Raw genomic sequence first — 25,942 nt, forward strand, 5'->3', positions numbered from 1 at the left:
GCCCTTTGTACGACCTCCTGAAGTCCGATGTGGAATGGGCCTGGTTGCCATGTCATGATGCAGCTTTTGCTCATCTTAAGTCCCTAGTTTCTAGCGCACCGGTTCTTGACAGAACAGCTCGACGACAGGAGGTGCAGCTTGTCAGGGGGGACAGGGTAGTTGTCAGGACAAGCAGTTCTGCCACCTGGGAGCCTGGTGTGATAGTAGGGCAGCATTCATCCCCCCGCTCGTATTGGATTCGCATGTCACGAGGTAAAACAGTTCGTCGAAATGTCATCCACATTCGTAAGTCAAAAGTGTCTGAGCAGCCAAAAGTGGCCACTCCGGTCCTGATGGAAGTTGATTGTGGAACCCAGTCAGGCAACGCAGAGTTGCATCATGGTAGCGAGGAGCTGGGTCCACTTTCATGCTCGTCCCCACTGGAATCAGACTTCCGAGGTTTTGAGCCAGGCACAGGACAGTGTACCGTAACAAGAAGTGGAAGGGTGGTCAAGCCAGTGAAGAGATTGGATCTGTGAATAATGACATGCAACTAGCCTCTGACAGGGAAGGTGTTATAGATCTCTGCGTTTGTCTATTAGTATGATGTGTTATTGTATCCTATGTGTATTCTGTGTTGAAGGGTTTATTCTGTGCAGTGTTCTATGTGTAAGCAGTCAGTATTTTTATGTTAAAATTAAAGAAGTGATTTGTCAAGAGTTAATCTAGAAGAGGGAAGGTGTTGTAGATGTTATCTATGTTAGAGTTGGCAACCTTGTGTAGTGAGTAACAACTGAAGGCGGTATGTCGCCATCTCAGTGTGTGTTGTATGTGGTTAACAAGTTATAAGTAAAGATATGTTACCTACAAGATTGTGCTGTATAACTAATGCATTTACAAGATATAAAAGCGACTAGTATCAAGGACTCGTAGTGACGTCGTTCCAAGTGCTCCCTTCGCTCGCACAGGTCGTTATGTTCCCTCGTCGCCTCACTAGGGTGGGGGGGGTAGTTCGCGGCGTGAGGAGTCCTGCTGCGCTTGGGACGTTTTTGCGGGAAGCGGGCTCCGGGTGACGCGCAGCGATGCGGAATGCAGGCAGTCGAGCTTCAGACCTGGACCAGGCAAGTTGTGTGTCGCGCCCGCAAGTGAACAGTTCCGCCGGGAACTGAGCAGCTCTACCCTCACCGGACCACCACCTCTACCGATCCAGCTCCCTGCCAGCCACGTGGCGACGTCACGACCCCGAGGATCTCCGCTCTACCTGTGAACTGGCCCACAGGGTCTAAACTTAGGCTAGTTGGCGCCCTCAGCAGCGGCAAAATCGTAGCAGGGACCGGTAGGGCGACAAATGGCGCCCAGCTAGTGTGGCTACCAAATTTTAGGCAAATCAGAAAAAAAAATGTAGCTTGCCAGAGACGTACAGCGCAAACCAGTGAAAAACGCAGGCGAAAACGGCATAACTCGCAGGGTAGGGACAAAGGACTTCAGGCGCGCATCACTAGACAGACAGGCGCCGGGAAACGGGACCCGCTGGAGAAATAAGGTCACAGCACCCCCCACCCCAGCAGCGCGCAGCCTCCAGGACACCACCCCTCCACCTGCGCGCCGAGCGCGCGCGAGAACGCCCGAGGATCACCGAGGTAACACATTTCACCACCGACCGCGACCGCGCAAACATCCGCGGGGCGAGGACGTGCGGACAAGACCGCTCGGACGATAGCGAAGGGAGCGCCCTCCCGGATCTGTCCGCGCCCGCCACCGACGCCGCGACCCGTCGTCCGGGTCTGACAGCCGCGAACCACGCCATGTACGCGGGAGCTGACGTAACCATCGCCATGGAGGAGCCCTGCGACCGCTGCGGAAAACCATACACCAACAACAGCTGCGCTGGTGAGTACCCTCATAAGTGCTGCACATGTCAGTTTCCGCACTTAAGGGCAGAGAGCAATCTCCGAGCCCCGACAGGCCCTCTGTGTGCCGCGAACAGGTGTCCGGGCCGCCATGACGAAGTAGCACATTGTCAACAGTGTGGGACTATCAGGCACCGCGCATGCGCTGACGCACTCGAGTTTGTAAACTTCCGCGACGGACTTTACCTATGTGTCGAGTGCGAAGGACGCGCACGTAGGCGACAGAGTGGCTCCCTGGCCTTAGTGCACCGCCCCCCTAGCGGACCTGTCACTCTCCCAGAATTCACGGGCCACGCCCACGACGACCCGCGTTTATTCCTAAGTGCCTGTGAAGAGAAACTAACCCGGCACCACACAGCGCCCGAAGACTGGACGGAGCGGGTCAGCGGACAGCTGCGAGGGGAAGCGCGCACTTGGTGGTCTCAGGCGGGGGGATACGATGTGGGCTGGGAAGACTTCTCACGCCGGTTGGAGGCTCGGTTCAACGACGCGCGCACCCAGAACAAATGCCGCAGTGAACTGTTCAGCCGCGCGCAAGAGAGTGGGGAGAGCGTGGAGGCGTTTGTTTATGGCAAACTCCGGCTTTACCGCCGCCTTTCACTCGGGGGCCGCGCCGACGACGTGCTCCCTTTCATCGTAGAGTTGGTGTCTCCCGAACTACGCCCATTCTTGCGCGGGGTAGTTTCGCACGGACTAGAAAACTTCCTCGCCCGAGCCAGGGACATAGAATACGATCTGATGGCGCACCGACGTACCAAAAACATCGCGACGCCGCGCCCAACTCCGCAAACTCAGGAGGCGGTGCAACCAGAGGACGCGCAAGCAGTCGTTCCGTACGTAGAACAGCCGCCTCCGAGAGATAACTACCGGCCTTACACTCCGCCCCGGGGGAGGGGGGGAGCGTCACAAACCAGCCCGCCCAGCCGGGCCGCGCAACAACCGCGCCGCGAGGAGCGCCGCGGCGGACCACAGGGTGCCCAAGACAGTCGCCCGCCTCGCTGTCGCTACTGCCCCACGGCGGAAAACCACTGGCACAATGTGTGTCCGACACGCGAGGCCATCTGGCAGGCGCGAGGGGGGGAGGCCGTACCTCCGGGAAACTCCGTCTAGGGAGCAGTGACATCGCTGGCCACCGCCCCCCTACCCTTCGTCCAGCCCCGCACACGAGTGCGCCACCACGGCCACCAGGTCGCGATGACGCCCCACCCAAGCGCACCATGTTCCAGGACATCAGGGAGCAACGCCTCCCTCCAAGAAGCGACGCCGCTAATCCGGCGTCGGCGTCACCCCCGCCCGCGTCTGCAGCAGTCGTCCAGCCGCCGTCTCATCCCCCTAGCACTTGTGGGGTTGGCTCGCCTCATCCGTTCGGGGCCCGCTCCAGGTCGTCGGCGAGCGACGCCGCCCACCAGGCATCGGCGCCGCCCCCGCCCGCAGCTGCAGGGCCCGACGAAGCACCGCCCTGTCCATCAGGGACCACTGGGGACGGCCCGCCTCATCCGTTCGGGGCCCGCCCCAGGTCGCCGGCGAGCGACGCCGCCCACCAGGCATCGGCGCCGCCCCCGCCCGCAGCTGCAGGGCCCGACGAAGCACCGCCTTGTCCATCAGGGACCACTGGGGACGGCCCGCCTCATCCGTTCGGGGCCCGCCCCAGGTCGCCGACGAGCGACGCCGCCCACCAGGCATCGGCGCCGCCCCCGCCCGCAGCTGCAGGGCCCGACGAAGCACCGCCCTGTCCATCAGGGACCACTGGGGACGGCCCGCCTCATCCGTTCGGGGCCCGCCCCAGGTCGCCGGCGAGCGACGCCGCCCACCAGGCATCGGCGCCGCCCCCGCCCGCAGCTGCAGGGCCAAGTCGGTCCAAAACCCGCCTGGGCCGAATGGGGCCAGATGCCGCGGAGCTGATCCGGATCCCAGTGGAGCTGAATGGGCAGTCCATAGCCGCGCTAGTGGACACCGCAGCCACACACACTTATGTCGCGGCCCACCTCATTCCTGAGGGGGACCTTGTGCCGGAGGTCAACACCATCCAGCTGGCCACTACTGGGACTAGCACGCTAACGACTGGGCGTGCCCAGGTAAGGATTGGCATTAGAGACATTGTGAGCTGCACCAGTGCCCTGGTTGTACAGGACCTTCACGATAACCTCATCCTGGGGCTACCCTGGCTGGTGCAAGAGGACGCCACTGTTGAGGTCCGCGCAGGGAGGATACATGTGGGGACCAGGGGCCGCCGAACTGTATATGGGCTGAGGCACACCCCACCCCCTTCCCGGGCCGAACCCCCCCGCCTAGCTGATCTCCGCCACAATGTTCCCCCTGAGTACCACAGATTGTTAGAGACAGTCCTGGAGCAGCAGCCCCAGGTGTTCTCCGCAGCAGACCAACTACGCCGAACCAATGTCACAGAGCATTGCATCCCCACCATCCCTCACATTCCGCCTTACGAGAAACCATTCGGGTTTGGGCCCCGCGAACTACTTGCCATCAGGGAGCAAATAGCAGAGATGTTGTGCGATGGCGTCATAGAGCCTAGCGAGTCCCCATACAACTGTAGGATCGTAATGGCAGACAAAAAAGACGGCTCACTTAGATTCTGTGTTAATTTCAAGCCAATCAATAACCTCACCATCCCCGCACCACCACCCCTCATCAACATCTCAGAGGCCCTCACGAGGTTAGGAGACGCCCGCATCTTTTCGACACTTGACCTGAAGTCGGGGTACTGGCAAGTCCCAGTAAGCCCCAAGGATCGCCCCAAGACCGCGTTCACGGCGCCCGATGGGCGGCGCTTTCAGTTCTGCGCGATGCCGTTCGGGCTGCAGGACGCCCCCGCGACATTCCAGACCATGATGGTCCGCGTCCTGGACGGGTACATTGGCGAGTTTGCCACCGCGTACCTGGATGACGTGATCATCTGGTCACGGACGTGGGAGGACCATGCCCACCATCTCTCGCTGGTCCTCGAACGGCTCGCCACACACGGACTCACATGCGCGCCACACAAGTGTTACATCGGCGCCCGTGAGCTAGAGTTCTTGGGGCACATCGTCAGCGCCGAGGGCTACCGCCCCATCCCCGAACAGCTAAGCCTCATTGACAGTAAACAGGCGCCCCGCACCAGGAAGCAGCTCCAGAAGCTAATGGGGCTGTTAAACTGGTTACGTTCATTCATTCCCAATTTTGCCACAATCACCGCACCCATGACGGACCTTCTCTCCCCGAAAACAAAGTTCCGGTGGACAGAAGCAGCGGACCAATCACTCATCCTAGTGAAGCAACAGTTCCGCGAGTGCCACAACCTGTCACGTCTGGCCCCAGACAAGCCCATCTTTGTCCAGACGGATGCCAGCCAGGACGGTATGGGCGCGGTTCTCTACCAGGTGGGTGATGATGGGGAGCGGCTGGTAGCAGAGTATGCAAGTGCCAAGTTCGGCCCCGCAGAACGACGCTATCACGTGAATGAGCAGGAGTGTCTCGCGGTGGTGTGGGCCCTCAAACGCTACCGGCACCACCTTGAGGGGAGACCATTCACCCTGCGCACAGATAGTCAGTGTCTGCGATGGCTGGACTCCGCTCAGGGACGAAAATCAAAGTTCACCCGCTGGGCACTCATGCTCCAGGGCTTCACATTTCATGTCGAACACATCCCTGGGCGAGAGAACCAGCTGGCAGATGAGCTGTCCCGTCACCCAGACCCCAATACCATCTTCCAAGACACTCAAGGGTGGGATGACCTGATGCCACCGTCCCACCAGCCAGCTACCGGTCTAGCAGCATCACCTCCAGCGGCACTCTACGTCATCGGACGAGCGGATCCCACGGTCCAAGCAGAGGCATCGCCCACCCTGGCCACTCTGGTAGATCACGTTAAACTGGCCCAGCAGGATGACCCAGACACGCAGCGCAACCTGGCAGCATGCGGTGAACGCGCCCTCCCACACCAGCGCAACCTGGACGGGGTCCTGCAGAGCAGGGTGCCGGGTGACATGGACACCTGGCAGACCCATGTACCCCCCACTGCACGACAGCTGGTGCTGCAGTATTTCCACAACCATGACCTAGCAGGCCACCCGGGAGCAGATCAGACCCAACGGGAGATCAGGAAGCTGTTCCATTGGCCGGGCATAGCACGGGATGTCCGGGAATACGTGCGCAACTGCCAGCTCTGCCAGCAGCGCAAGGCCCGCCGGGCCGATGGGATTGAGCAACAGCGCCCCAGGCGACCGGAGGAACCATTCCACACAGTAGCCCTCGATGTCATGGGCCCCTACCCTCGCACGTCGCGGGGCAAGCGGTTCCTCGTCGTGGTCACGGATGTGTTCACACGTTGGTCGGAGGCATTCGCCGTATCCAACGTACGAGCAGGGACAGTAGCAGCCCTAATGGACAATGAGGTCTTCCCCCGTTATGGGTATCCGAGAGTGTTACTAACGGACAACGGGACACAGTTCGCAGGACGGCGGTGGAAGGCCGACTGCCGCAGATGGGACGTAGAGCATCACACTACCCCGACTTACCACCCCAGGGCGAACCCGACGGAACGTCGCAACCAGGACATAAAAATCCAGTTGCGCCTCCGTCTGGGGGAAGACCATTCCAAATGGGACCTCCACCTGCCCAAGCTGCTCTATTGCCTGCGGCGGCGGACCAATGTGGTCACGGGCCACACCCCTGCTGAACTGCTTCATGGGCAGAATCTCGCCCTACCAGGAGAGCTCCGGGTCGCAGAAGCAGCAGGAGTTGTCACCCGTCCCCCTGTCACTGACTTTAGAGAAGAGGCACGGCAACACCAGGCTCGATTCCTAGCCACGCGCACTCCACAATCACCAAATCCACCGACGCCATTGGAGCCCGGGCAAATGGTGTATGCCCGGTGTCACCACTTGTCGTCTAGCAGCAAGCGCTACTGCACAGGTCTGAGCCCCAAATGGGCCGCCCCCCGGGAGGTACTGCGACGTCTAGGGCCCACTTCTTACTTGATCCGACTCCCGAACGGTAGGTCGACAAAGATCCACCGGGATGATTTGCGTCTCGTCCCACCCACAGGCGCCCCAACTGTCCCAGCAGGGGACAGGGACAGTGGAAATGACCAGCATACATCCACTGCTCACCCCACGTCCCCAGCTGCTCAACACCCAAGCACTTCTTGTCCCACATCCCCATCAGACCAACACCCAACAACCATTCGTCCCACATCAGCATCAGATCAACACTTAACTACTCCTTGTCCCACGTCCCCATCAGCTCAACACCTAAGCACCATTCGTACCGCGTCCCCATCAGACCAACACCCATCTACTGCTCACCCCGTGCTCCGTTCGAGCGGCGCAACTTTACGCGAGCTCGAGAGCCTGATGGATCGGCTGGACCCAGAGGGATTGTCCGTAGAACTTTACGATGGGGACGACCCAACCCTGCTCAACCTCGTGTCGCATCCGCAGATCACATTCCCTGATGGAATAGACGACGACTCCCGATCCAGTTCACCAGGATGGCCCGGATGGGATCAACCACGCTGGCCATTGGACGCGAGCCAGGGCAGTTCAATGTTCAGGATGAACATGGAGGAGCCAGAGCAATCCGAAACCGGACCATCTCAGGAAGGACGTCCATGCAACACGCGGCAAGTATTGGTGGAACAGGGCAGCGAGAACAGCCCCAGGACAACGGCAGTTACACCCAGCGGCCTAACGGGAGACAGGGATAAAGTCGAACCGCAACGGGAGAGTCAAGGGGAGTCCAGCATCCCGGAGGAAGCCAGACACGAGGGACTGAGGCGCTCTACCCGAGTCCGTGTAGCCCCACGACACCTGGTGGACTACGAATGGGAAAACCCACATGAGAAGATCAACCGAGCGCCACACCCTGATGCACCACGCCTTCATGTAATGACCCTCCTCCCTTTGGATGCCCGGTCCATTCTCCCCATCATTGACAGCCAAACCCCGAGCAGAGAACCCTCCAGATACATTCCGAACATTGGTGGGGAACAGGCCCCAAGGCAATGCGTGTGACATGGGGCTTCGAGGGGCATAACGGCCTCAGTGAAGGGGGGGCATTTGACGTCGTTCCAAGTGCTCCCTTCGCTCGCACAGGTCGTTATGTTCCCTCGTCGCCTCACTAGGGTGGGGGGGGTAGTTCGCGGCGTGAGGAGTCCTGCTGCGCTTGGGACGTTTTTGCGGGAAGCGGGCTCCGGGTGACGCGCAGCGATGCGGAATGCAGGCAGTCGAGCTTCAGACCTGGACCAGGCAAGTTGTGTGTCGCGCCCGCAAGTGAACAGTTCCGCCGGGAACTGAGCAGCTCTACCCTCACCGGACCACCACCTCTACCGATCCAGCTCCCTGCCAGCCACGTGGCGACGTCACGACCCCGAGGATCTCCGCTCTACCTGTGAACTGGCCCACAGGGTCTAAACTTAGGCTAGTTGGCGCCCTCAGCAGCGGCAAAATCGTAGCAGGGACCGGTAGGGCGACAGTAGGTACACTAGCTAATGCAATATATGGATGAGTATGTTTTTTAGTATCTTTCTTGTACAAATCCAGCGTAAACAAACAAAAAGTAATTCATAGCACCCATAAAATATATAATTTAACATTTGTTTTCCTTTTCATAGTAATTATACCCCATCTTATGTACCTATACACATATATAAATTAAATAAATTTTAATACAAAATTTGAAAAACTGTCGGAAATAATATGTACATAAACATATACCGTTTGGTCCACTAGGCTTATCTTTTTTCGCAAAGTATTTAAATTAGTGTTCAGTTACTTGTTCATCTTTCATTTCATCTTTCGTACTCCAGCAAAAAGCCCCAGTGTACTGTGCTAAAGGAAGTCACGATAAATTCCTGTGATTACACATAAGCTTACCTGAAGTTTTAGGATCCATAGCTCTTTATCCTTGTATAAGGCAAGCCATTTATTGTCCCAACTGAAGCCACAGAATTCTATGTAGCCCAAATCTAACCCGACTTCTACGCCTGTTGGTATGCTCTCTGGAATCATTGCAAATCAATCCGGGTAAAACTTAGAAGATCATCAGTATCAAATTCATGTGTAAAAATGTTTTGATTGAATGTTCATCTACTTACATTAAATTGTCTTATTTTTTCACCAAAAATTGAATGAATACTTATACTACTTGATCATTAAAATTTCCCTAGAAATATTCATGGACAGAATGAATTTCAATTCGCACAATCGTACACACCAGCGTTAAGAGCTTCTACAGCTGGGGCCTTCAAAAATTTCAATAACTGCATGGAGATAGAATTAGGTGAAGAAATGCCAACATGAAGCTCAAGAGCAACTTAATAGGCATTTGATCTTGAAATTTAGCAGTAAGGAGAGTGAAAGACAAGTGGAGTGTAAAAACTTTCCATGTCCCACAGGACTACATATAATTTTATATTTATAATTTAAAAAAATCATTGTATTAAAGCAGAAGAAAAATACAACCAACCATTGAGATTTTCCAGTAAATGTACGAAAATTTTAAAAATAAACCAAAAAAAACTAGGTAGTTAAAACCAGTCATGGGCTCACCTGTCAAAGGGTGGCTGTGGTCCAGACTGCTCATGTCCCACACAATAACTCTCTCTGCGCTACACGAGCACAGGAGCAGTGCGTCCCGCGGGGAGAGGCTCAGTACGGACACCGACTGCTCGTGACCGGTCAGAAACACCTCCTGGGCAGAGCGCAAGCCATGTGCACTGACAGAGATTGTAACACTCTTACCACTAACAAACACAAGTTATGTTAGGGGTCATGAACATAACAACAAAGGTAAAACACCCACCAACTGCAGGTGCTGGTCAAAATGGAACACAGCATGAAATAAGACGCTACAATAGAGCCGCGATGAAGTGCAGGTGTTGGGGAAACTGGCAAATTAATCAAACTCCATGTTTACAAGCCATGGGAAACATTCACATTTTCTACGTATGTACACCATTAAGTAATAACCCTGTAAAGAGAATCTCAAAAAATCATTAGGAAACAAGCTAAACTTGAAACAATTATACATTCTTGTTATTCACCACTTGATGACAATTGGCCTTGTCCAGCATGATTCTGCAACAATAGCATGCCAGCAAATAGATGATGAAATCATACTCATTCCGCCCAGTCACACTTAAACCTGGCATCTCATCCTGGCTGTAGTTACGTGGACCGCCAGACTGGGTGCATCAGGTCTAAAACCAAGGGAGCCTTAAGGCATCACCTGCCACTTAGCTTTGACATTGACCAAGGGCTGCATGTCATAGAGCTCGATGCACCTACGCACTATGTTTCCCATTCGAGAAAAATGCAGGTTCAACCCTGCTTGGAATCAAACCCTGATCTCCTTAGTGGGGGGCAAGCGATTTGACCACTCAATCACTACCTATCACATACTGTGTGTGATTCAAAGTGTTTTATAAGTTGGTATTGGAAAGAAAGATAAAATAATGAAGCTTTGGGTCAAATTTTTGGTGAAAGAAATAAAACAGGAGATTTATGTGAAAAGAGCAGGAGCCTGATATGATGCACACTCCTAATGGGAGACTGTTTCAATACTTATGGTACCTAACTTACTAAACTTAGTATAATCTGTCCAAAGGATAGTCATTAAAATGCATGTTAAATATGTTGATTCTTTGCATGAGAACACACATTTATTAGGCACGAATAAAACAAAGTTAAAAATCTGATGAATTTGTAGAATTTAGTTGTGTTGGCCTCAAAATGGCACTTACTTTTCTTTACGCTGGGCTTCAAAGAAACTCATCCTCAGTATCTATCCAGTGGCATGGAGGTGCCACCTCAATTAAACTTATTTTAATATATGTACTTCTTAACTTCCACAACCCTTTCGCCTCTAGCACTTTCACCTCAAACTCAATCCATTCCATCCTGGTTGTTACCAAGAAACACTGTCTCCCACTTTATATCCTCCAAACCTTTAAAACTTCTGCCTGTCATCTCTCCTCCCACAGTAAACCACTTTCTGCAAACATTCCCCTCCTGCTCCATTCTCCTTGACACCAGACCAGTAGCAGATCCAGAAGTTCGAAAAGAAGGGGCGTGTGTTCTGAAACTGTTTTTTCCCCACATAAAATGTTCTTTTATCTAGTGTATATTGGAATCATATAGCAGGGCTTCAGCCCCTCAAGCCCGCCTCCCACTGGATTCGTCACTGCCACTGTTGCATGTGAAGAAGTTAGCGGTAATGCCAAGGCAAGATGGTGAGTAATATGATTGAGCACTTAATGGGTGAGATGGTACGTAGGACTAATACTGTTAAATAATGGATGTGTGCAAACCTACGGTGCATTATCAGTGGTCAATAAAAATAATGCATGTTTAATAATAAAACATAGCCACTGCCCGTGAACTGCCTCCCTATTGGTATCCTACTTTGCAGCATACCCCAGCCAAGCCAAGGACTGCTACCATCACAGAAGGCCAGTGTCTCCCCCTCTCCTCCTACCATCCATATCTCATACCCCTTACTGCCCTCCACCACCAGAAAAAAAATCTCTATTTAATACATGGACGTACAAAAATTCTTACAAATGTTTTACATTTTTTTGATGGTCTTTTCAAAATAAAATTAAATTCAGAGTAAATATGGTAAGTTTTGAATAAAATAATGCTTTTTAATCAATATGTACTTTTCTAAGTTGATGAAAACTGTGTGGTTTTGAAGTTTTAAACAAGTAAATATTGTTTGAAAATTGCTAAAACTCTATTTTTTTAATAGTACAGCAATTTCAATAATTTTAACTTCAATATTTTCTTGTTTTTAAATTCTTTTGGTAATTCTTTTGAAGAGATTATTTTCAGTGAAAAGAAATAAAAATTATAAAATGCTTCTTGACATTTTATCCAGTTATTCTCTAAGACGGCATTGAAATACTTCAAGTAGTTTACCATTTTAACGAGTGGCTATGTTAGGTACATTAAAAAATTGGTTGTCTGTAAAGTCGGTTTACGGACGATAGTTTAACGTGACAACGTCATAACAAAACATTGATGAAATGATTGATCCAGAAGAAAAGAAAATATCATATTCGGCCTGAGAATGAGCCGTAATATTTTTTTGCAACCAAACCATTTAGGCATTAAAAATATTATATTCTTTGAGGAAGAATTTTTTTTTAATTTTTCAATCTTTTGTATGATAAAATCTACCTCTGCATACTTTTATGAATAAAATTGAATCATTTTTATTGAATTATAACTATTTTGTATGGATACAAAGGAGTGAAATGAAATGTGCAATTGAATTAATAAATTTACTTTTATTTGCATTAATTAATTCAAATATATTTATTACTTTTGAAATGTTGCGTGCGCCATATTTATTTTTACAAGTACAAAAAAAAAATTTCGCAGCGGCCGGGTTTTGAATTGGCAACCTTTAGTTTAAGAGTTAGTTACGCTAACCACACGCCCACGAGGCCATACCTTTGAATATATATACTGTATAGAAGTCGCGAGTGGATAGGATTTACTCTACGTTTTTCAGAAGCGTATGATGAGCAGCTTGGGAACTTCACCGCTGCAGTGCGCTGTCGTAACGCCCTGTATCGTCTTAGTTGTTATTTACACATTAGAGCGCAGCGCTGTCGCCTGCTGTCATACCCCGCACCCCTCATCCATCATTCACTGCAGCTCAATGTCGTTCAACGGGAGGGGAAGGGGTGTTTGAAGAGTTCGACACTTGTCCGCTAGGGACCACCACAAGTCGATGCCCTAGAGATGGTGGCGATTGCGGCGGTGAATTAACCAACTACCTCAAAACCGTATTAGAAATTTTAACCTGGGCTGGCTACTTCTATACAGTATATATATTCAAAGGCCATACTAAGGTAATATAGTTTCAAATCTAATATATAAAATTCTCGTGTCACAGTTTTCGTTGCCATACTCCTCCGAAACGGCTTGACCGATTTTGATGAAATTTTTTGTGCTTATTCGGTATCTATGAGAATCGGCCAACATCTATTTTTCATCCCCCTAAATGTTAGGGGTAGTCCACCCCTAAATTTTTTTTTTTATTTCCAGTTTTTGGTAGGAAATCACCATGGCAACGGCTGTTGCTTTGTTGATGCTTCATTCGTCTCTATGGCAACGGCTATTTCATTGTTAGTGCAGTCCTCATCACCGTTGAAATTTTGCAAGTACTTTAAATATCAAAAATTGCCCTTTTTTTTCAAGTATATATATTTTACAGACTTGAAACTTCACAGAAATGTTCCTTATGTTACGCAGGATGACATTTTCCGAAAATTAGATCCCATAGCATAGGTGGTTAAAACCAGGCAACAGTGGGTACTTTGCATGAGAACAGTATTTTGCATTGTTCATGCCTTTTGCATCTCCATGGCAATGGGCATGGCGCGGCAGTGGCGTACCCACAAGGAGGGGCATGTATAAGGAGCGGCGCAAGAGTGATCTGCCTGTAGACTGCCGTAGCGAAGTACGGGTACATCAGTTGTACGTTGCGTGCACGAGTCGGGAAACCATCGGTGGTATTCATTTTCTCTCCGGTACATTATACAGCATTGTAATAAATTTTCAATGAATTTTTTTTATTTACCATTACTGCAAATGGGAGATGTGGCTTAATTTTTTTCCATTAGTATAGCCGTGCGAAGCCGGGTCGGGCAGCTAGTGTTATATATAAATATTTATAAAAACTTTGTTCACGGTAGGGGTATAATATTAACACGATTTTATAACAAATACGCATCCCAAATACACCAAACTTATTTATAATGTGTTACAATATTTTTTAAAACATTGTGCAAAAGATCCCAGGTGTAATTTGAATTATTATGTGTAACTGTAAAACACCATTGTTGGTTCAAAACATATTTGAATTTTCAACATTACTTTTAAATAACCGTACCGATTGTGCTGAAAATCGGTGGACGATCGTTAAATTACATAATATTAATAATTCAAACGACGAAAATATGATTGAAAAGTCAAATCGATGGTTGTTCCAATCGCGTGGAAGAGAGATGCCACGCATGCGTACAATGAGCATGAAGAGAGATGCCACGCATGCGTACAATGAGCAAACAGAACACATCCGTAGTGGGACATCCGTAGTGGAACACTTTTTCGTGCGTGTAGCCGGCGTTCATCGATTTATTAGACGTAATCACGTCAAAAATAGCGTAAAAACATGAGATTGGTTGGTTAGGTTAGGTCAGCTACATTAAAAATACTGTGGAATTGTGTCAACGGTTGGTTGGTTTAACTACATTGAAAATACTATAAAATAGTAAGGGAAGTTTAGTAAAATTTAGCTACTTCTGAATTGGTGATTACTAAGAAACAGTTCAAATGATTTTACTGTATTTTTAATTTAACTAGACTAATCAACCATCCACACTATTTTTAAGTATTTGAAATTTTTCTAATCTAACTCAACTGACCATTCTGATGATAGCATAGTATTAGTAATAATAAACTTAACCTAACCACTCGATAAAATGGTAAACATACGGCTAACTATTCTAAGTAGGCGCAGCAAAGGGTAGCGAGCTCTGTAAATGTGTAGAAGAGAAGAAAGGGCAAGAAAGGAGATGCATAGGCCAACAGAAAAATCTCGGAGCTGGGATGAGAAACTTTACAAGGAAGATGAGGGTGAAAAGGCTGATTTTTTTTCTTAAGGTGATCAAGGAGTGAAGCTGGGAAAGGATAGGCTTGTGTAGAGGAAAGTAAAGCGGGAGGAGAGACCATATGTGGAAGATACATAGGGAGTGGAGACAAAAAGAAAGAGGGAGGCACTTGTTCTGGGTGAGGGCAGGGTGGAAGTATAATGGGCTGGAGGAAAAGGTGTTGGTAGCAAGAGGTGTGAATGATCAATGGAGAAAAGCCTAAAGGGAACGGAGAGTGACATGAGGAAAGGGCTCCTTGTTTTTGGGTGGAAGCTCAATTGAACACAGATATAAAAGTATAAAACAAACACCTTATTGCAGAAAGATTAAAAACATATGTCATCAAGTAAAAAAAAAAGCATTTCGGAATTTAATTTTTTTTGAAAGACACTATCAAAAATAATTTTGTTAGATTCCTCTATTCTGCTTAAACGTATTAAAAGTTAATACATAAACACTTAATCAAATAATAATCTACATTTCATTTCTGATTTTATTTTTTCATGCAGAAAGATACCTACTAAAAAGTTATGCTTTCAAATCACATAACGTACCTCTTGCCCAACAGGATCCCAAACTACTAATTTTCTTCCAGTGTTGGCAACAGATAGCAAATACTTTTCTTTGAAGACTGGAATGCATTTTCTACAATGGCAAAATGCTGGGAATTCGAACGTAGATTTCACTTTAATATACGCCATAATACTCAAAAAATATTAAAACCCTCTAGTAGTATAATTACATCTAACAAAACCGACATATATTCTTATTTTCTTTGTCTATGTTTCGTTTATTATGAGGTCCTAAGTTTGTGTTTGATCAATTTTAGCGCCTGGAAACTCATTTGTTTTTAATCATTAACATAGAGTAAAAACGCTTTTTATTCCTTCGTAGAGTTAATATAACATAGCATGAATTTAATTGCAAAGACAGAAACATTATAAAATCAAAACAGACCAAATAGGGTTAAATGTTTGGGCCAAAACTATAGTTACTTACTGCAAAAACTATATTTCCTTGCGAAATCACTCGCAAACAGTATGGTGTTGATGCCACACCTCCTGCAGCGGTAAAGCTTGGTCCCTACCGTGGTTATATAAATAGATCTCGTAACTTACCTTTATTCTACGTCGGCTTAGTAAAATTCACGGTGGCCTGCGAACAACCTGAGCTAGTAGTAGTTCCCATTATTAACATTGTGTTAAATGGGAGTTTTGTTTTGACGCCAACAGCCGGTGCTCCCTCTGGTCACAACAACACTTACTCTTAAGTGCATCGAACACACCCGAGCGTGATGTCCACCGAATGAGTGAAAGTGCACCTTTACGAACACCAAGTCGACTACAGTGCCCGGCCGGGTGTGGCAATGCGCAAATTAAATCATTAATACTTATTTTAAAAACAACCCAATTAATAACAATTAAAAGATAATTAATTCAAGCAAAATTATGTACAATTGTTAAATGATCTTGTATTGTCAAATACGTCATTTAAGTCCAAAACTGGTCGGAGCTGTTTTCCCGCGCTTCACGTGTCTTGGCGCGAGGTTACGCGGCGCCCTCGCGCTCAGTTACCGTCGGGAGCTCACAGGGGTCGGTCGCTCCGCGAACGCAGAGCCTACAGATTTCGCGTCACGTCCAAGTCATCACCATAGTGTAAGTTTATTAAATCCTATTTTCAGCTCTGCGCCTGACCCCACTCAGTCGTACGTCATTTCGTGCGACTCATAACTTAACGCTTTTATTCCCAACAGGGAGGTTTCTATTTACTACGTAATTTTCATGTCCTGAGCAGACGGACAGCGTAAATGAGTCTTACGCAGTTTTCAGGGTTCGAAGCCAGTTAATCATCATTTGTCATAAGCTCTTAGCCAGCCTCGTGTGTCGAGTTCTAACTCGTTAATCTACATATTTATGATTTATCTTATTTAACTGTGTAACATCTATCTTGCAATCTAACCACGTAATAACTGTTTCAAGCTGTAATAAGTGACGGTGACTTTCATGTTCTCATCTAGTCGGGCCTACGTACATTTCGGGGCATTAACGTTTTTAACAGGTTAGATTGCCAATAACTTTAGAATATTCAACTGTATGTACTGTTTTACATGTTAACGTCATTGACTGCATAAGCCGTTGCAGCATAGTAGCTCCGCGATTATTTGACGCATCCTTAACGTCGATAACGGCCACAGTATAAGTCCGCACATACTGTTTTGCCATCTATCCTGGTCGCGCGCATCGTCTACGTATAGAGACTCGTGTGCAGCGATGGTCAGACAACAGACGCGGCCAGTCCTTGGACAAGCGTGTGTAACAGTTTTTAATAAAATGCAGTGTCGTGTCAATCAGTTTACCATTTATTTATAAGACGTCCTGGGTGGCCTGAACAGCCCGGGTAGATTTCGAACCGCGATGCGCTCCTGCCTGCAGCCAAAAGGCCGAACCCCCGTTTTTGCCCCCTGAGATCATTTTCAACTTAATAATTACTCAAAAAATTTAAACAGGCAGCGGGAGTGGCGTCAAATGGGGTGCAACTAGTGTGGCTTTTGAAAAACGAACTTTGAACGTCTTTCAAACTTCAAAGTGCATCAATATTAATCAAACACGAGTTAGCTCTAAGGTCGACAAGTGGCATTCAGCTTATGTGACTTTTGTAACGATTCGGGACTATTTACTAAAGAACATTAATATTTCACAAAATTCTATTTTATTTTCATAACTTTAACACGACAGTCTCACGCCAAGGCGGCAGCGGAAGCCGGCGCGCCAGCAGGTCACGGGATACGGCACCGCGAGATAGCGACGGGAGACGATGCCGCGAGATAGCGACGGGATACACGAGGATCGGTTTCCCCGCGACGTGATAACATCGGCACCGCGAGATACGGCCAAGATTGGTTACACGGCGTCTAACCAAGAGGCACCGGAGGAACTGCGCGCTGCAACCGCGTGACAGATACGCGGCGCGGAGTGACGTCACAGAGACACAGAAAGACAATCGCACACGGCCGAGCACGGATCACCGGGCTACTGCAGGACAGGAGGTGTACAAGCACGGGACACTGACTCGGGGTTGAGGGGAGGCGGTCCTCCCTACTTGCTCGCACCCTGTCATCGACATCCTGATCCGTCGCTCGGGTCAGTCTGCCGCGACCGCGTGACAGAGGCCGCACGTCGTTATCAACATGAACGTGACGTCCCTCTGCTTTAGGTCCCTGATTTCCTGTTTGTGTAATTATCCTGTTTTGCTCGTGTAGCTCTCGTCGGTGAGGAGTGAGTTCAGGCCAACGTGGCCGGGACCGGGAAATACGGGACCTGGAGGGAATTTTAGGTGGGAAGGAGGAACGGTAGGCAGCTCCAAGGATAATTCGGTTATGTCCGTTTCCACGAGCCCCTTTTATTTTCGCACAGAGAACCTGGCGCAGCCTGGCTGGCACGTCGCGGAATGAGCGCCCTCCCCGCCGCGACCCGGACTCCTGGAAATAAGTATCGTCTTTAGAATACGTCCTACACGAACAGGGGAGGTAATCCCGTAGCTATGGTTCCGGTTACGATTGTTCTCAGTGGCGAGGCGTGAGGTTTACATGAGGGGAAGCAATAACTCCGTTCACACCAAAACATGATGAGGTTGGGGGGGGGGGGGGGGTCTGGGGGCCCTCCGCCGGGAAAATATGGATTTCAAGGTACAAAATGGTGCTATTTAAGTAGTTTTCTTAACTGAACATTGACTATTCCACAGGTAGAAAAATTGACCTTTTTTTTAAATACATTATTTTTGAAAAATATTGATTGACCTACATTATTCTGATAGTAAAATACCTACTCTACATTACTTATATACTAAGTGGGAGTGTAGTATCATCGTACGCCCACAAATCCCCCACGCACTGCCAACCAACAGCCCGCGGGAGAGATGCGCGCGCCCCGAGAGACGACCGCCGACTGAAACGCGACATCGCCACCTGCCGTGCCGAACTGTACCGGACATAGCCGAAGCAGTCGGCGGAAGAATTCCACCGTCTGCTTCGGCCATGTTCGCTCCAGTTCGGCAAGAAAGCGTTACCTTCGTAGCTTCTACCACGTATTTTTCCAGCCAATCCCCTCCCTGAACCTTTGTACCATGCCACCCCCCTTCCGAAAGGAAACTACTGCGGCAGCCTTCCTGCTGAAAGCGATCCTACCAGCGCTTCTAAACCTAGCAACGCTTCTAAAACAGCATGTTTTTGTGTCAACGAGTTCTTTTTTTATAGCGCACAGCGCACAGTATTGGGTCCCAAGAAGATAGTGTAAAAAATACATACACCTAACTGCACGAGCCAAAGTAAAATACTATTCTGAATAAAATATTTATTTAAAAAATACAATGTCTGGAAACTGCCTGGGCAAGCACTGCTTGCCTTGCTTGCCCTGACGAGACGCCACTGATTGTTCTGTAATGATGCACAGCACGTACGCGGTCCGTCACACAAGAGGAATAAAGTCCTATGAGTATTCGTACTGACTGAGAGGTTCGGCGGTCCGGAGATGCGCTTACACGGCCTATGACGTTTGGCTGGTGAAGTCCCGGAAAACTCGTAAAACTGAATATGTCCAGCGATACAACGAATGCAGCTCAGCTGCAGAGACGACCCATGACGTTTCACTGTCGGCGAACTGCGAGATGAGAAAACGCGCCTCACGAGCAGCGCGGAGCGGAGCGCACGTCTGCTCTCTGTCGCGTCCTGAATATGACTGCCCTCCTCCGCCCGCTAGCGGACCGAGGCTTGCGGGCCGCGGAGGAGGGGAGGGGAAATCGGCCGGCGTGGGAGAGGCCCGCCCCGCGATGTGCCAGGCTGCGATTACATTACTAGCATGGCATAAGCACTTGAGAAAAATCACAGAATTATTAACACAACATAACGAGTACTTAATCAAAAAGCGAATTTACACATGAATTAAATAGTTACGATTAAATGACAAGCGAAGTATTTACACAGTGTTTCAGACATGAGAGTTTTGTTACATTACAAAATATACACAATTGTTGAGGCTCCTGACCATTTAAAAATGCATAATAAGCATAATTATTTACAACACAAAAAGAAGCCCACTGGAATGCTAGGGCGCACGTAAGTGCGTCCCTGACCTTAGCACTTCACAGACGGTGCACTGGGGCGACAAAACTCCCTTAGGACCACGTCGGTGGACAGGTACGGCCTCTGCATCTGGGAGGGTACGACGACTGTCGTCAAACGACTTCCAGGAAGCATATGAGTCCTGGGCCGACGCGGACTTCCCAGAGACAGGTGAGAGTTGCTATTACTACTCAAATTATGAATGTGGATTTTGTTACTAGTACCGGACATATGGCATGACAATGTGCGGTGCGCAATCATGCCCCGGCGGGACACCTGAGGGGTGGTTCTGCGAGGAGTGCGGGAATCTATGGCACGAGGAGTGTTTATATCTGATCGCTCGAGAAGAGGCGTGTATTGTTTGGATTTAGGTGTGACTGTTGCCGAACGAAGCTGTGTACAGGGGTTGCTGCAATTGTCACGATGCCGCCCCCAGAAGTTCACACATCCACAACTCCTGGGGGCCAGACGACCACGAAAGCCGAGTGGTCACACTGTGCGGACGCCGACACGTTGCTCACAATGTCTCTTCTTGAGACGAGAATACTCCCGATGCCACTGCAACCGACGCCACCACCACCGCCCGCCTGGAACGCTACTGGTGCGGCACCGCGTCTCAACTGGGCAACATCGCCGCACTTCCCAGACAACCAACAGGCCGCCGAAGCAGTTGCATATAATGCCAAGACCATCACACCACCCCCGACGCCGCCGCCACCGCCTGCCGAGAACGCTACTGGTGCCGCGCTGCATCTCAACATGGCAACAACGCCGCACTTCCAAGCCGGCCCACAGGCTGCCGAGGCAGTTCCGTACCATGCGATGATCAACACGCCGCCCCCGACGCCGCCGCCCCCAACTGCCGTGAAGGCTCACGGAGGGTTGACGCGGTGCAAACTGGCCATGATGCCACATCCGCCAGAGGACAAAACGACCACTGAAGTGACAACGACCACTGAGGCGACAATAACAGAAGATCACCAGGGGAAACCACTCCGATGGCGCCGCCCACGGTCGCTGAGAAAGCAGCTGGCACAGTCCGGTGGCGCAAAACGACGATTTTGCGGCACTCTCCAGGGGATCAGCCACCTGCCGAGGTATCTACAGTCAACCCGATGCCGACTACCACATTTTGACGTCGTACCGACGCTACCTTCAGCCGGTTCTCACCCGATCAGTGACCCTCCCGTTCGGAGCGCGCCCCAGCCACATCCGGAACGAGTCAAGTGAGGGATTCGCCACCTGACCTACGTAACAATTAAAACATAAGATTCTAATTACAAGGATATTTGTCAGTGCCATTAAATGAAATCCAGGATCTCATCAGTGTTAATGCTTGTAAACAACAGTCTTCCATGTGACTATATTTTCAAACGGTTAATTATTAGTGATAGAAATATTAAGCCCTCAGCAAACAGTTTCCTGGTACTAATTTTTAATTAAGTACCTGGAACGATGTATTATATAAAATTATAACTTTAAGATAAAATAAAGGTGTTGGCGCGTGGCACGAGGGGGGGGGGATGAGTCCTCCCGCCCCCGCGTGGCGGCCATCTTCTGCAGTCTTCGAACACTCGCGGCCGGGGCGGCTGTGTGTCCCGTGAGTAGCTTACATTTTAAGTGCACCGATAAGTCTTTATGTTCAGTAAGTAAATATATCACAACCTTGCTTTACCGCTGCTCACGTGTCCCCGGACCATTTTCGGCAGAGCCGGGCCTATAACGACCGCCTTAACAAACACCCCGCGCAACCGCGTCACGGGTTAACTCATGGTACTGGCCGCCTCCGGTAACCATACCGACCCGCGAGACTGCCGCGGAGATTAGGGTAGTTTGAGTAACATAGTCATGTAGTGCTATGTAGTGATATGTCATAAACGTGTACCAGTGCTGTGCGTCAATCGTGCATAACGGCGCATTATTAAAGTAATTCAGTCTAAATCGTGTGTAATTTCAGTGTCACATGTATAGGTATGCAGTCTCCTACACTGCCTAGGGCGCATCCTGTATCAACTCAGTAAGCCAATCACCACCGTAAGCCGACATGCCTAGCGGGGCACGCTGGGGCAGCGAACCCACGAACCTCCTCACGGTCTAGTTCTTCCAAGCTAGCCTGGCGCCCACCGGACAACGAATCTAAAGCTACGCCCTTAGCCCGCTAGGCATTCCCCGTAACTATTCCATAGGGACGGGTGGCGGCAATTTCACCAAGGGCGTGCCACTTCCACCTGCCGCGCACGTCACCAAGAGTGTGCCACTTCCGCCGGCCGCGCAAGTCAACAAGGGCGTGCCACTCACGCCCGCCATGCACGTCAACACGGGCGTGCCACTCACGCCATCCACGCACATCAACACCGGCATGCCGCTCACGCTGCCGCGCACGTCACCAAGGGCATTCTGCTCATGCCAGCCATGCACATCACCAAGGGTGTGCCACTCATACCCGATATGCACATCACCAAGGACGTACCACTCATGCACGTCAACAAGGGCGTGCCCCTTACACCCGTCACCACGGGCGTGCCACTCATGCACATCACCACAGGCGTGCCACTCACGCCTGCCGCGCACGTCAGCAAGGGCGTGCCACCACCGCACACCACGCACATCACCAAGGGCATGCCACCACTGCACATCACCACGGGCATGCCACTCATGCACGTCAGCAAGGGCATGCCACGACCACACACCACGCATGTCAGCAAGGGTGTGCCACCACCGCACACCATGCACGTCACCAAGGGCGTGCTACCACCGCACGTTACCAAGGGCGTGCCACCACCGCACGTCACCATGGGCATGCCACTCATGCATGTCACCAAGGGCGTGCCGCCACCACGCACGCCACTGTGGGTGCGCCACCTACACACATCATGCGCACCACTGAAGGTGCTACGCCACCGCCCGCCACTAAGGGTGCGCCACTGCTGCCTGCCACATGCGCCACTAAAGGGGCCATGTCACCTCTGCCCGCCACGCGTGCCACCTTGGGCGCGCCGTTGCCGGCCGTGGAAAGTGCCGCGATGTTGCCACCGCTGCCCACCTCGGCCGCCCCCATGGCGACAGGTGCGGCCTGCAAAGGCACCACGGCGCCGCCGTCCATCTCGGCCGCCCCCATGGCGACAGGTGCGGCCTGCAAAGGCACCACGGCGCCGCCGTCCACCCCGGCCGCCCCCATGGCAACCGGTGCAGCCCACACGCACAACACTGGAACGTGCTTCACAACGAAGTCGAACGACTGTAGAAACAGCGCCCACCTCACGAGTTTGCTTTTCCGACCCTGGAGGGTCCGCAACCAAGTGAGGCATTGGTTGTCCGTGAGCAATACAAATTGCCTACCCTCGAGGTGGGGGTGGTACTTCCTCAGTGCCCATACCACTGTCAGTCACTCCTGCCCATTGCTGTGGTATTTCTGTTCAGCGTGGCAGAACTTGGCACTCACGTAGTCGATTATGCACATGTCCCCATTTTCGTCTCGTTGGTAGAGCACCGCGCCCACCCCCTCGGCGCTCGCATCCGTCTGAACGTACAGCGTCCTCTCGGGGTTTATCCATGACAGAGTGTGGTATCGTAGAAAAGCCGCCTTCAAGCTGTGCAGCCCCAAGAGCTTCTGCGACTGTTTGCGGGTTCTAGGGGTTCAGCTTCTGTAATTTTCGCCAAGTGCATCGGGTGCAGATTATTACCCTCAGCATCCACCACATTCCCCAAGAACTCCACCTCTCTCCGTCCAATGTGACACTTCTGTGTGGCATAGGTCAGGTTGTGCATCTCGAGCCGCTCCAGGACCACAGACAGGTGCCGCACATGGTCCTCCCAGGTCTTGGAGTACACTATCACGTCGTCGAGGTAGGTTGTCACGAACTGGCCAATGTACCCTTCCAGTACGCGGGCCATCATAGCTTGAAATGTGTCTGGCACGCACTTGAGCCCGAAGGGCATGGCACAGAATTGAAAGCATCTACCATCGGGCAGCGTGAACACAGTCTTTTCTTTGTCACCTGGGTGTATTGGCCACCAATAGCCCAAACGTAAGTCAAGGGTCGTGAACACTCGTGCATTGCCCAGGCCTGACAAGGCCTCGTCCAAACTGATCTGCGGTGGTGAACTGATGGTGACACTATTCAGGGGACGGAAGTCCACACAGAAGCACATGGTCCCATCCTTCTTGGCAGCTAGGACGATGTGAGTTGTATGCGCTGTTGGAGGGTTCAATGACACCATCTCGCAACACGTGCACTTACTCACGTATCACCCATTGCTCGCGGAAACCATGTGCCCTGGGGGCCTAATACACTGGTTGGTCGTGAATAGTGGGGATTCGATGTTGTCACTGTTGTGCGCCTGAGTGGGTCGGCAGTGGCGAAGACGCTCTGCCTTTCCCTTATTAGCCACCTGAATGCATCCTGATATACTGGGGGTACATCATTGTCCACATATTGTAATTTCGTGGGCTCTCTCGGGGGAGGTGGTGCTCTACCTAGTGCATACACTGCCAGGCGCTCATGTTTGCCGTCATTCACTAGCCCAGAGGCCGGCGCTATCACTGTGTCATGCTCCACCAACCAAGGCTGTCCGAGCACTAGGTCCTCCCTGAATCCCTCTACTACAACTGCTGCGTCTTTGTAACCAGCTCCCTCACACTCACCGTTATGATGGCGTCCCCGATGGCTGTCCCGACTCCGATGCTCGTGACCAGGCGCAGCGTCTCGGTGTGACGTCCGCTGGCGGTACCAAGTGTTGGGCCACAAACACGTGGCTCGCACCTGTATCTACAAGAGTGGCAGTTGGTCTCCCGTTCAGAGTGACGGGTACCCGCATCAGCTGGTGGTCTGGGGTGGTGAGCTGTCCCAGTGTTATGCGTGCCTCGTCCGTGGCTTCGGGAAGAGGGTTAGGTGGTGTGGGGGGCAGAACTGTTGGTCCTACACCCCCTACTGTCCATTTCCCGCTGGTTGTTTTTGTTGTTGTTGTTGTTGTCGTCATCTCTGGAAGTCCTGATGCCTGGAACGTGTCCTGCGGGCATCTAAGGCGACACTGGGGTGGTCAGCCTACGTCCCGTCTATTCCCCGCGTTCTGCCACTCTGGTGCAGTGCTCTGTCGTCTTCCACTCGGTGGGCCTTCGATTGCCCGTGCTACCATCTGCTGTGGACGTTCGGGCTGCGTGTTTTCCTCTGGGAGAGCGGGCCCTCTGTACTCGTGTCTGGGCTCTCGCCTGGAGTGGTTGTAATTGTCCGTCGCCCCAGAAGGCGCAGCAGGTTGCCCTCCGTGGCTACGGCCTGTCGCACATATTCTTCAACAGACCCGTTGCAATACGGCTTGAGGAAGGGTTGTAATTCTTTCTGCACTAATGCGGTCACGTCCGGCAACGCTTGCTCCGGCGCTTCCCCTGGGGGTATGCGACGATAAAGCTGCAACTTGCCTGCCAGGAATCTCTCCACCGATTCTGTGTCCCTCTGCGCCTCGCCATATAAATGGGCCTTGCAGCTCAAGGCTGACTGACGGTCATCAAATCGCTGTGTAAGACGCGTGGCGAACTCCTGCCACTGCATATCGTATCACTCCCATAGACTCCACCACTCACAAGCTCGACCACGCAACTGTTCGCTCGTGCGTTGTGTCCACTCCTCTACTGGCACACTGCACTGTAACATACGCCTTTTTACACCATCGCACAAACTCCCGTGGGTCTTCGTGCACAAGCCCGCTAAACTCCGACAGCATTATACGCCCGGCCCCTGTGGCAACCCGCACAGCGTACGCGACTGGCGGCGCTGCCGAGTTCGGAAGGCATGTCCCAGTCAATTAGGTTCGACGACGTTGGATTCTGGTTCGGTAACATCGACCCGACGCGGTTGCCCGAGCAGCCTCTACACTCATCAGATCCCCCTTTTTCCCGGTACACGGCACTCGCTGTGTTCGAGGCTACCCTATGCATCTGCTCTGATGATGTATCCCTGTCCCACAACATACCCTCAGCAGTTTCTGTCTTCACCTCACTGCACCTCAGCAGCGCACACGTGCACGTGTTACGACACTGCCACTATCCTGTCACAAGGTCCATGCCTTTCGGTAGCTGACACGTCGCTCATGTAACTGTCAACCCGTGCTATTGTTTACGGCATTGTTTACAAACACAGGGCCCACGTGGCCACTCCGTCTGCGCAGCCTGCCCGCGCAGGATATCACCGCGCTTGCTCGAACACTGCCGGCACGCCACAAAGATCACTGATGGCAGAACGGCGAAAGGGAGGACAAGGTTGGGATACCGTTGTGCGT

At 51.0% G+C, this 25,942-nt stretch overlaps 2 protein-coding genes across 2 annotated transcripts in view; one reads left to right on the plus strand and one right to left on the minus strand.

Moving 5' to 3' along the window:
* Positions 1-15,603, minus strand: part of LOC134530727 (WD repeat-containing protein 27-like) — a 75,206-nt gene extending 59,603 nt beyond the window's left edge. Inside the window, exons 1-3 of the mRNA XM_063365848.1 lie at positions 15,553-15,603; positions 9,440-9,581; positions 8,765-8,889 (exon numbers count right to left, since the gene is read on the minus strand). Of these exons, the coding sequence (XP_063221918.1) occupies positions 8,765-8,889; positions 9,440-9,473 (159 nt within the window). The 5' untranslated portion in view covers positions 9,474-9,581; positions 15,553-15,603. The remainder of the gene's footprint in view (positions 1-8,764; positions 8,890-9,439; positions 9,582-15,552) is intronic.
* Positions 15,604-20,092: 4,489 nt separating this feature from the next.
* Positions 20,093-22,583, plus strand: LOC134531293 (sialidase-like). The gene is made up of 5 exons (XM_063366986.1): positions 20,093-20,682; positions 20,747-20,895; positions 21,856-22,026; positions 22,080-22,518; positions 22,559-22,583. The coding sequence occupies exons 1-5, from the start codon at positions 20,093-20,095 to the stop codon at positions 22,581-22,583; spliced, it is 1,374 nt and encodes a 457-aa protein (XP_063223056.1).
* The last annotated feature ends 3,359 nt before the right edge of the window (positions 22,584-25,942 follow it).

The sequence above is a fragment of the Bacillus rossius genome, chromosome 3 (assembly GCF_032445375.1).
Source record: "Bacillus rossius redtenbacheri isolate Brsri chromosome 3, Brsri_v3, whole genome shotgun sequence".
Lineage (NCBI taxonomy): Eukaryota > Metazoa > Arthropoda > Insecta > Phasmatodea > Bacillidae > Bacillus > Bacillus rossius.